The following is a 13,038-nucleotide window of genomic DNA, read 5'->3' on the forward strand; positions in this document are numbered from 1 at the left end:
TACAGGAATACTTAATTCCGTGTTTCTAAAAATATATTCCAAATATATTTTTCTGAGCATTTTGATTCTTTGAGTCTGAACTACAGAAATGTGGAAGATAATATCTGATTCATTCTGCATTTATCCCGGTCCTTGTATTTGTTTGAACCATAGGGCAGATGTTCATAAACCTTTGTTGAAGACTAGGTGGTGAGTGACTGGAATGAATGATTCCTTTGTACAGTTTTCAGACCAGTGTTTTGAGAAGAGACAGACTCTAAATGATTTTGGGATTGCTTTTGATTCATCTGTTGAGTTCTTCCAAGGACACAGTGAAATCAATTTCAAGGACACGTTAATATGTTTTAAGATTGTGGCTCCGATAATGTCAGTTGCATTAGAGGAAGCTGATTTATGAACATGAATGGGTGAAGAATAGGTCTCCTTGGGTCAGCCAGCAATTGAGCTGGGCAAAAGTTATTGCAAGAACTCGAGCAGTGACTGGATTGAACTGCCGGAATGATATTTTCTGCCTTTTTGAGGTTTGGTCTGACAAGGGAACGACCACATTATACAGCCTCAAAAGTAGATTTTTTAAAATGCATGGAGAACAGGGCTTTGAATGGGCAAATGCAGCTGTGACTGAAATTGAGGGCACTTCTCCTGACCATTACAACTGAGGCCTAGTGGTAATCCAGAGATTCGCATGATGTTCTGGGGAACCAGTTTTGAATCCTGCCATGGTAGATGGTGGAATTTAATTCAATTGTAAAAGAAAAAGTTGGAATTAAGAATCTAAAGATGCATTGAATCCATTGCTGATTGTTAGAAAAACCACCCAGTTCACTGATGTCCTTTTAGGGAAGAAAACTGCCATCCTTACCTGGCCTGGCCTACATGTGACTCCAGACCCACCGGATTGTGGTTGACTCGTAACTGCCGGGCAATTAGGGATGGGCAGTAAGTGCAACACCCTCACCCCATGAATTAATGAAAAATAGTTTATTACAATACATTTTGTCAGCACCACAGAAACAGACTGTGCAGCTTAACTGGTGCATACTGCACTTACATTTCTCATAAGCCATTGTCCTTCCCCCCCCACCCCATTCACTATCTCATCCAATCGGAAAACCTTCTGTTCCTTTCTTCGTTTTCTCTATCAGGCTTCCCTCAAAATGCATCTGTTTTATTCACATCAACTACTTTTTGTAGTGATTTTCCACTTTCTAAATATTTTCTGGGTAAAGATATTTCTTGTGAACATGATAATCTCAAATTGATGGCATGTCGCTTTCATCCCCCTCCCACAAGTAGAAACATAATCCTAGCATATATCGCTTCTGGTGAAGCCCTCACATTGAACTATAAAATAGCAAGCTTTCATTGAGTGTTCTACAATATAGCCTATAATGGATGATATTAATTTTGTGTGAGCAACCCTAGGGGACAGAATAATGAGAACTAGCAATCTTTGAGCACGATATAGTGAAGTAGATATTAGTCAATATTAGGTGTCTTGAGTGCTAAGTGGTACATTATAATAAAACAGAATTTCTTGTCTGAGTGCAACATGAACAGCTGCATTTGTTCGTATTTGCTGTGCCAGTGATATTATGTAAAATGTTGGTGTTTTGCTATCTTTGCGAGGACCTGTTATTGCAGATAATGACCAAAGTTTGATCAACACATGGGAAAGTATAACTGTCCGTAAGCACCTTTTGGCACAGTGAATAGTACGTATAATGACTGTTTTTAAGAGTATGCTAAATTACAGTTTTTATGACGGATAATAATTTCCTGAGAGGAGAGAACTCAATGTGCTAAATGAGGTTCTGTTCCTCTTAACTGTGAGCCCACCTGTGTGTCTGCTGCTAAGTTGCCTGTGATTCTGAAAAAAAAATGATGAAAGACTGCCCGAGGAAACATAACCCTATGATCTAGTTGGTCCTTGTCTAGCACAGATAAAGCATATTCTTTATTCCTCTGGGACTTGATCTTAGTTGGCATATATGAACTCAAAATCAGTGCTAAAGACGTCTCCTGCATTTCACTGTGTTAATTTTTGATGTCTTTTCTGAACAAGACTGTATACATTGGAAATCTCTACTTACGCATTTTAAAATAATTCTGTGTTTAATAAAGCATGCTGATTGTTGGAAATACTCGAAATTCAAAGGATATTCTACAGAAGAATTGAATTATGAAAGGAGTTAACACTATAAAGTAAGAGCAGGGAAAAACATCATTGGATTCCTGCTCAAGTGGTCTGTCCAGTATGTTTGAGTATTGGCAAGCCTTTCATCACTTAGTTGGCATTACATACGTTCACATTCTACATCAGCTGCACTGAGTACCTTAACTTAGTTTTCTTCGTATCCTTCATTGTGAAGATGCTGAAGACATTGGAGCATTCCAGTTGCTAAGTTCAATTATAGTCAAAGTGTGGTGCTGGAAAAGCACGACAAGTCAGGCAGCATCTGAGGTGTAGGACAGTCGAATTTTCGGGCATAACTTAACCAAGTGTTGTCAATAAAATGGTTGTTTTTTAGACTAGAGGATGTTGGATCAAGCTAGGACCACGATTTTATATGTAATTTTTTATCTTGCACTGATCAGGGCAATATGCAAGAGTGCGAATTTAAGGGGAAAATCAGCATTTAGGCTGTATGAGAAGAGTGTGCTGATTGGCAGAGGTGTTGCCATGTAGAATGCAGCGTTCAGTAATGATTGGCAGTTAGCTGCAGAGCTTTGTTTAAATTTTAAACCGGGTGGTTTAAATGATTATAAAGCAATTGGATATTGAAATACAGCGTAAAAATTTGAAATTTGCTCGTATATAAGATGGAGTTTCTCAAACCTCAGGTAGGATACAATTTGACTTCAACAGAGCATAGTGGGACTAACAGTCTGGGCAGATAAGTGACAAATGAACTTTAACACCCTAAACTAAAAGGTTATGCATTTTGGCAGAAAGGAAGGGCAACATAGTTTAATTTCCCAGTTCTGATATGCCCGAACACTGTGTGCTGAGCCTTCATGCACGTAGATCTTTGAATGTTACAAAGCATATAACTGGAGCCAGATGAAATCTTGGGCTTCACAACATGGCAGATGGTGAAATTTTAATCATACAGATGTACAGCATGGAAACAGACCCTTCAGTCCAACTCGTCTAGGCCGAGCAGATATCCTAAGTTAATCCATTTGCCAGTGTTTGGCCCACATCACTCTGAACACTTCCTGTTCATATACCCATCCAGATGCCTTTTAAGTATTGTAATTGTACCAGCCACCACTTCCTCTGGCAGCTAATTCCATACATGTATCACCCTCTGTGTGAAAACGTTGCCCCTTCAGTCTCTTTTATATCTTTTCCCTTCTCACCTTAAACCTATGCCCTGTAATTCTGGACTCCCCCACCCTGAGGAAATGACCTTGTCTATTTACCCTATCAGTGCCCCTCATGATTTGATAAATTTCTGTAAGGTCACCCCTCAGCATCCCAACGCACCAGGGAAAATAGCCCCAATCTGTTCAGCCTGTCCCTATAGCTCAAATCCTCCAACCCTGGCAACATCCTTGTAAATCTCTTCTGAGCCCTTTCAAGTTTTGCAACATCCTTTCTATAGCAGGAGACCAGAATTGAACACAGTATTCCAAGAGTGGCTTAACCAAGTCCTGTACTGTCGCAACATGACCTTCAAACTCATGTACTGAATTCACTGACCAATAAAACCAAACACTGCCTTCACTATCCTATCTACCCGAGACTCCACTTTCAAGGAACAATGAACCTGCACTCAAGGTCTCTTTGTTCAGCAACACTCTCCAACTGAAATCCAAGAAACATATTGAATAAAATGTTGGCCCGATGGCAACCATCGATTGCCATAAAAACCCATTTTGTTCACAAAATGTCTTTCAGTAGAGGAATTCTACCATTCAAATCTGGTCTGGCTGAATTCAGACTCCTCACTGCCCTTTGGACAATTATGAATAAGCAATCAATGCCAGTCTACTCAATGACATCCACATCCCGTATACGCATAAAGAATAAGTAGGATTGTTGAGTACAGTCAAATACTGAAGACCTTCTGAAAGCTCTGGTTAGACTATAGTTAGAGTATTGAGACTAGTTCTGGTCACCACGGTTTCAGAAAGATGTTAGAGGCCCTAGGGAGGGGGTAGAGGAAATTACCGGAAGGGTTCCTGTATGAGGCAATTTAGCTGCAAAGTTAGGATTCTCCTTGGAACTAAGCAAGCTGAAGGTAGGTATATTAAAATGTTACCAGTTGTGGAAAAGATGGAGAAAAGCAGCTGTTCTCATTACCTTTAGTAAGAACAAGAGTGCACAGATTTAAGTTCCTCTATGCTGGTTTACTATCACGTCACATTATCTAGTTACTCAACAGGTGATTCCTAATCTCTCAGCCTTCTTCAATCAGTGCACTGTTTCTCAAGATTTAGTTCAATTGTCATTAGGCCTTTTAAATGCACCAGGCTTTTAATGCCAAAGAGGAGATAGTGAGTCACTTATTGTGCTGCTTCAGATGCAGTTCAACTTTTGTGTTTGCTGTAGCTCCTGTTAAAAATCTCACAATACCAGGTTATAGTCCAACAGGTGGTTTATTTTAAAGTATAAGCTTTTGGAGCGCTGCTCCTTTGTCAGGTAGCAAGTGTTGTGTGATTTTTAACTTTTTTCCACTCAGTCCAACGCCAGCACCTCCACCTTGTAGCTCCTGTTGTCAACTGAACATCCCTCAGGGAAGTTCAGAACTGAACGAGTCTAGCTTCTTTTTCAAATTTGTGTCTCAGCATTGCACTATACCAAGGGAAACAATTCAGAGTAGAATCATCCATGCAGAATTTGTACAATGCTACCATTGTCAGGGAAGGATTTTTAAAATGACATGTAAGAGTTCACCACTTAATAACAGTGATGGGTTTCTAAGTATGCACTCTCACCTTGTTGGGGCACACTGTTTACCTCAACTCAGAGAACCTGGGTGAGGGTTAGCAAGACTAGAGACCTAGGGTTTCCAAGTCTGTCATGGGATACTGCTGGGGTCTACAGAGGTAGAAAATGTGTGTCTTACTGGTTCAGACAGCTGGTCAGCCTCCTATTGCTCCCACAACCTCTTATGGCACTGGTTTATAATGGAGAATTTCAGAGCCCAAAGATTGATCTAGCCTTCCAGATTCCATTGAATCTTCCTTCGGTTTTCACTTTCTCCCTCCCAGCAGTAATTTGTCCTATGTAATCGTTACAGCCTTATTGTAGAGTGTAGACCTATTGAGCCAGAATATGTCCTGCCAACCATGAAGCAGCTCTATTTGCACGTGTTTCTTATACAGAAGATGGCTAACTTGATTTATGAGTTTAAACTCTGTCAAGGACTTGAACCCATAATCCATTGGACAAGAGCACAGCACTCACAGAAGCATGAGCCTTTGAACCTCGATATAATTTACTATTTAATCAGTTTAATCCAGTGATTCATGAATATACAAAGATCCCATAAAGACTGCCTGAATAAGAGCTGCCCATTCATACAGTTTGCTGGCTAACATTCCTCTATGAATCTCCTCAAAATGATTGATGAACTTATTATTTTAATGTGATCAGCATGTAGAAGACTAAAGACAGAAGGAGGCATGTGTAAGTTTGCTCCAATGGCCATTATCATTCCCTGTCTGTCGGCGTACTCATTGAGTTTTTTTTCCAATTCATTCATGGGATGTGGTCATCACTAGCTAGGCCAACTTTTATTGTCCGTCCCTAATTGCCCAGAGGGCAGTAAAAAGTCAACCACACTGCTGGGGCCACTCATAGGCTAGGCCAGGTAAACATGAGATTACCTTTCCAAGAGGACATTAGTGAACCAGATCAGTTTTTCTGGCAATGGTGTCATGGTCATCATTAGACTCTTATTTATAGATTATTATTGAATTCACATTCCACCATCTGCCATGGCACGATTTGAATCCTGGTCTCTGTATCAATCGTCTAGCAATAATGCCAGTACCCCAGTGGGAGTTGGTGCAGGACCATGTTTCTCCAAGCCGAGGTTCAACCAAGTGTATATATGGAGGATTGGAAAGCTGGCAAAGAGCAGCATTTGGCTAGTTAATTCTAGAGACGACCAGGGCATGCATAGGGGGGTCAGTAGCCTAACAGGAGTGTTCATCAAGAGCCCCAGATAAATCTTCATTTTAAGACCTTATTATAAGTCTTAAAGTTGGTATAAATTAGTGATCTTATTTTAGGATTATTACTCCTTTTTTAATGCAAAAACAAGATCAGATATTAATTTTATTGAACGTGTGAAATGTGTGTTTGCACTTGGCATGATTTCTACAATTTTCACAACAACATCCTTAGGGAGTTTGCATGAATACACTGGTTGCCTCAGCTTTCCTTAGGAAGAAGTTTCAGCCTCTGAGGTATCAGATGGATTGGCCCCCCATTTGTAGGGGTAGAACTCAGTCCTCTGCTCTTCTATGAAATCACTTTTCATATTAGCAGCTGTATCTGACAAATTGTCTTAAATTTCATCTTCCGTGATCTCAGGACTTTGTTGTACAAAGTGATATATGGATTTCTATACCTTTTTTCTCTGGAGATGTGCATCCTGATATTACAGAAACACCTTTCTCTATTACTACATAAGCTGTCTATTCTATACCTTCTTCTACCAGAAATACAAAAGGAAAACTAAATCTAAATTAAGGACTAAGCACTGATGACTGAACCCTTAAAACAGGAATGATCTGCAAACATAAGATTCAGGAATTGTTTTTTTTTCATATCACAAAGGAAAGAGAATCTAGGTAACTACAGTCTTATGGATTGATAATCAATTGGAGGGAATTACAGGATTTGATCATCCGAGACAGAGTGCCTAACCACTTGCAAAAGTATCAATTGATTACAGGCACTGGGCAAGGATTTGTGAGGGATTGGTAATGCCTGACAAATTTCACTTGAATCTCTTGAGGTTGCTAACATGGGACAGGGAATGTTTGTGGATGTTGCCTATATGGACTTCTAGAAGGCATTTAATAAAGGTTTTTTTTCCCATTTCTGTTGACTTCTAGGATAAGAGGGATATCCTCTCTGGAGCGATTGAGTAAAATATTCTGTGGAGTTTGGGAGAATGAGGCATGATCCTATTGAAACATACAAGATTCTGAGAGGGCTTGAAAACATAAAATACTGACAATTGTTGAAAATTGCCAGTGTAACACCTTTATTCAAACAGAAAAAGAGAGAGATAAAATACATAACTGTAGACCAGGTATTTTAATGTCATTTGGGGATATGATGGAATCTATTATAAAGGCCTTAATAGTAGAGAATGATACATAATATGATAATGCAGAATCAGCATGGCTTCATGAAGAGATAATGCCTGACAAATTTAATAGAATTCTTTGAGGAAGTAACAGGCAGCATTGATAAAAGTGAACCAGTGAATTTAATATATTTTGATCTCCAAAAGGTTCTTCATAAGGTACCGCGTGCTGGGCTACTTAAAGAGCCCATGGGTTTAGGGGTAGTAGAGAATGGCCAACTAATAGAGGACAGATATTTAGGATAAGGGGAGCATTTTCGGGATGACAATCTGTAGCTAGTGGAGTGATATTCGATGTTAAGACTGCAATTATTCACAATGTACTGAATAACTTGGATAAGGGAAGTAATTGTTGTGAGTGCTGCAAAAATAAGTGAGAAGGCAAGTAGTGACAACGACAGAGTCTACAGAGAGAAAAGCACATTGGCAAAAACGTGGTAGACACAATATAGACATGGTAGGTGGAAAACGAGGTTATGAACTCTGATAGGAAGAATAGAACGTTTGAATACTGTATACTTTAAATGGAGAAAGTCTGCAGAAAGCTGCAACACAGGGATTAGGAAATTATTCTACTTAATTCACTAACAGCTAACTTACAAGAAGTCCGGGAAAGCAAATGGGCATTATTTTAAAGGGAATGGAGTGTAAAAACGAAAACTATACAAGATGTCTGTCAGACAGCAGCTGGAATACTGTGAAGAGTTTTGGTCCCTTAATCTAAAGAAAGGTTTGTTAACATTGGAGGCAGTGCATAAAACGATGAGACCATGAGCAGAAGTAAGCCATTCAGCCCATTGAGTCTGCTACCCCATTCAATGAGATCATGACTGATCTGATAGTCTTCAACTGCACTTTTCAGCCAATAATTAATTCCCTTACTGATTTAAAATTTATCTATCACAGCCTTGAAAATACTTGTGACTCAGCTTTGACAGCTCTCTGCAGTAAAGAATTCCATAGATTCACGAACCTCTGGGAAAATAAATTCCTCTTCATCTCTGTTTTGTGCCCAATGGTCTTGGACTCTCCCATAAAGGGAAGCAACCTTTCCAGATGTGTGATGAAAAGCTAGAATTCCTTCCACCTAAGTTGCTGAACTCCTGAATTAGGAGCAAGGACAGGCGATTCAGTCCATCAAGCCTACTCCAGTATTCACTAAGATTATGATTAATCAGATTGGGGCAGCAAATCCATTATTCTGCCACACCACATAATCCCTGAGGTCCTCATTGATCAAAAATCTATCAATCTTGAAACAGTTGTAGTAACACAACTTTTATCTTTTACTTGATTCCCCTTGCAATAAACACCAACCTTCCATTTGCTTTCCTAATCATTGTACCTACACACTAACATTCTGTGATCTATATAACAGGATATCCAGATCCCTCTGTACTGTTGAGTTCCAGACTCTCACTCATTCTTAAAAGTTATATCTTCCTGCTCAAGTGAACAAGTTCACATTTTCCCACATTTTCATATGCCAATTCTTTGCTTAATCACCTAAATAATCTGAATACCTTCTTTAGACTTTTAATCTCCATATGACAATTTACTGTCCCATATATCATAGTATCATCTGCATATTTAGCTATCATGCGTTTGATCACTTCATCCAATTCATTGATGAAGATTATAAATAGTTAAGACCCGTTCATTGTGGCTAACCACTGGTTACACCTTCCCAAACCAAAGTTGACCCATTGATCTCTATTCTCTGCTGCTTGTGAGTTAAGCGATCCTCTGTGCAAATATGTTATCACTCATACTGTGAGCTCTTATTTTGTGTAATAACCTATGATGTGGCATTTCATCAAATGCTTTTTGGAAATTCACTTATGTTAGTATGTATGAGTTGGACCGAAGAGTCAGACAGCATGGAAATAGACTCTAAGATTCTATATCTGCAGTTTTCCTTTTATTGATCTTGCTTAGTACTTCCTTAACGAACTTAATAAATTAGTCAAACATAAATTTCCCTTTCACAAAATTATGTTGACTCTGCCTGATTATATTGATTTTATAACTGTCCTACTGTTCCCTCCTTACTCATGGCTTCCAGCATATTCCAAATGATTGATATCAGATGTACTGACCTATAATTTCTTGCTTTCAATTTCTTCCTTTTCTCGATTAGTGGTGTCACATTTGTAATTTTACAATCCACTGGAATGCTTCCCAGAATTACCAGTTGACATTTACAATTAATGGATTTTTATTAGCTAAGGGTATTAAGAGATATCCTGCAAAGGAGAGTAAATGAAGAAGAGGTTCAGATTAGTCCTTGTTTTATTGAACGATAACAACAGTGGTCGGTGTGTGCTGATGGCCTTCTCCTGTTTCTGTGTTGCACAGTGCCCTAAACAAGGTTTCATTGCACAGATTAGGGAGGCCGTTTGACTCCCTTGTCCTGCACTTGTATTTTGAAGAAAGCATTGCTCCAGATTTATCTTCTATATTACTAGAAGTTGTCAAATCTGGATCAAGAAACAGTTGTAGTAACACAACTCTATCTTATACTTAATTCCCCTTGCAATAAATGCCGGTCTTCCATTTGTCTTCCTAATCACTGGCTGTACCAATGCACTAACATTTTGCGATCATTCTGACAGGATGTCCATATTGGAACATATTGGAAATGTAATCCTAATGTTGATTTCTTGCAGAATGCCCGCATGGACCCTGAGGAGCTGTTTACAAAGCAGGAGCGGATTGGGAAAGGTTCGTTTGGTGAAGTGTACAAAGGAATAGAGAACAGAAGCAAAGAAGTTGTGGCAATTAAAATCATTGACCTAGAAGAGGCAGAAGATGAGATTGAAGACATCCAGCAGGAGATTACAGTGCTTAGCCAGTGTGATAGCCCATATGTCACAAAGTACTATGGCTCTTACTTAAAGGTAAGATTGGAGTAATGATTAAATAAGATAAATCACAACACCCACACTTACATTCAGTGGCTTTATTGCCACCATGGTGTTTTTGTTTAGTTTAGAACCTACTTTAATGTCTTTAATATGCGCTTCTTAACTGACTGAAGGAATACTGAGAATTCAAACTCCAAGTGTATTACTACAAGGAATGAAGTGAATAGATGGCCTTCCTGGATCCTGGGAAGCCAGATCTGAGCAAAAGTGGGAGGCTAAAATGAGAGAACTCTTAATTGTGAACTGCCAAAGATGTTAAAGTATTGAGGTTTCTTTAATTTACTTTTTTAAGTGAGCCTCTAAAACGTTTGTGTACTTCCACAGGATTTCCCTCAGTGTTTTATCTCTGTGAATAAATCTTTATAAATTATTCTCATTGGATGCAGAATTTGTTCCAGAAATTTCACCTCTTCTGAGCAGCTAGTTTAAAGTTATTTGGGATTCCTTTATTCATTGAGGAGTACTGTTCACCTGCGAAAAACATCCACTAAACCCTGACTGTCAACGTCAAAAGGTCAAAATCTATCAAAACAAATTTTAAAACTCTTTTTTCTTCCTTTTTTAATCCCCTTGAACTTGGCCTGTCTCCAAGAGCGGGATGTGAGAATTTACAAACGCCTGGATTATTTTTGTTTTGCCTAGTTGTTCCTTTGCCAGATTCACCTCACAAACTAGTTTTAACAAGAATGTGCAAATTTTGCAGCCAATAAATGCCAAATGGGCTGGGTCTGTCCCAGTACAAAGTCCCTAGTTTTATTACACTAAGAACTTGATAGCCTTGGGCCTAGAATGTCCTTGCAAAATTGGAGGGAATCGAATGCAAATAGGGCCCGTTTAATGTCATGACTCTGTCCCGATCCATTATGATAAAGACCAAGTCAGGTGGTGAGATGGCACCCCACTCAAAAGTGATAGGTAGTCCATTAGACCCATACCTAGCCTGTTAAGCTCCATTTCCATGCTGAAGGTGATCCTTGCACTGTTAGTGAGAATAAAGATGTTTGGCATGTTAAGTGGGAGTAGGAGATAGCTCTTGACCTCATGATAGGCATCTCATGACAGCAGTTGGGCCCAACTGCAGCCGATAGCCATTGGTAACTTTGCAAAATCGTGGCCAAGCATTTGTGGCCTTTTTAAGTTGTTCGTGATTTTGGAGTTCAGAGACTGCCACCATTCATTCATTCACTCTCGCTTTCGCTTTCGCTCTCTATCTCTCTCTCTCTCTGCCTCTCTCTCCCTCTCTCTTCATGATGAGCTGTGGGCCTATTATTTTTGGAGTGCCCACCTGTTGTCCTCAATTGAATATTGAGCAAGCAGTGTGCTCATCAATTAGCCATCCCTACACAGATTGCTGTTGGTCTTGTCATGACTGTGCAATTTAGGGCCATCACCCTGAATTGCTTTCAGGTGCAAACACTTGAACAAAATTTCAACTCCCGGTGTTCATTTAGTTCAGTTATATTTGACAACTCTTTCTTTGTTGAATTTGAGATCAGTTTCTCAAAATCCAGTGGAAGAGCAGACTTTCATTTACATAATGGATCTCACCAACTTGTTTGAGTATCCCAAAGTGCTTCATAGATTGACTTCACTTTGAAAAGTGCTTTTTAATGTAGTTTCAATGTAGGGAATGCAGCAACTGATTTACACACTGCAAGCTCTCACAAGCTGAAATGAGCAAAATGTTTTTGAGGTTAATTGAAGAATGTTCATTGATAGGGGGCACTTGGAGAACTGCTCTGTGTTTCTTTTGAACAATACCATTTCATCTTTTATGTCTACTTGAGAGGATTTAGCTTAATGTCTCATCTGAAAGATCGGACTTCCAGCAGTGCCAGTGCTCCCTTAATGCTGAAAGGTTAGCTGGCATTCTGTGTTCAACTTCCTGGAGTGGCATTTGGACTTCTGACTTAAGTGAAAGTGTTATCACTGAGCCAAGGCTGACATTGAATTAGTAATAAGGTTTGCAAAGGCGTTTCAATCAAGCACGGATGGCAAAGTGCATGAGAAGGCATTGGATAAACCGTAAGAAGCAAGCTGTCAACATGGGCCAGTTAGAAGCTCTTGAAAGTAACACAAGATATTTAAAAGTCATTTAGAATATTAGCTTATTTCTAAATGTGTCAATCTCCATTATTTTGATCCCCCAAGAAACTAGGTGGACAGTTTTCTGCTGTGTACAGAACAACCTCAATTATCCAAAGAGACGGGTGGGGCGTATTTTATTCAGATAACCAAGTGTTTGGATAACGGATATGTTTTTATGGGACCATGAGATCTTGTTCGTATAATCCAAAATCCGGATAATTGGTGTTCAGATAACAGAGGTTGCACTGTTTTTGGAACTATATTACACTTGCTTGTTTCACCTTTGTGATGCTGTTATTGGATTTGTTGAACTGTGACGTCGATAAAGGCATGAAAGAAATCTAGGAATTCAAAACACTTAATAGAGCTGTTGGTTTTCCAGGCGTTATTATTTGACCTTAAAGTAAGAATAGACACTCTAAGGTATTATGGTTTGCCTGTAAGGGTAATCTAAACTATGAGAACTAAAATAATCCAAGGCAAAATGACTCCTCTTGATTCAACAGCATGCCAAATACAAATAGCATTGACTACTTTTGGAAATCTGTAAAATGCGTTTTAACCTTCATCCTACTTTTTTTTTCCTGAAGTTAAAGCTTTTAGTTTATTCCTTGCTTGCTATTTGTTGGCTCTGTTGAGCCTGGTTATCCTTCCTGCTCCTGTACAGACCACTGCCCATTTGTGAA

The 13,038-nt window shown here is 39.1% G+C and overlaps 1 protein-coding gene across 1 annotated transcript in view; it reads left to right on the forward strand.

The window, feature by feature from the left end:
- Nucleotides 1-13,038, forward strand: part of stk25b (serine/threonine kinase 25b) — an 89,540-nt gene that overhangs the window by 31,089 nt on the left and 45,413 nt on the right. Inside the window, exon 2 of the mRNA XM_043701777.2 lies at nt 10,007-10,237. Within this exon, the coding sequence (XP_043557712.1) occupies nt 10,007-10,237 (231 nt within the window). The remainder of the gene's footprint in view (nt 1-10,006; nt 10,238-13,038) is intronic.

Source organism: Chiloscyllium plagiosum, unplaced genomic scaffold (assembly GCF_037043375.1).
Source record: "Chiloscyllium plagiosum isolate Xiang-an unplaced genomic scaffold, Cpla_swu_hap1 HiC_scaffold_13, whole genome shotgun sequence".
NCBI classification, from domain to species: domain Eukaryota; kingdom Metazoa; phylum Chordata; class Chondrichthyes; order Orectolobiformes; family Hemiscylliidae; genus Chiloscyllium; species Chiloscyllium plagiosum.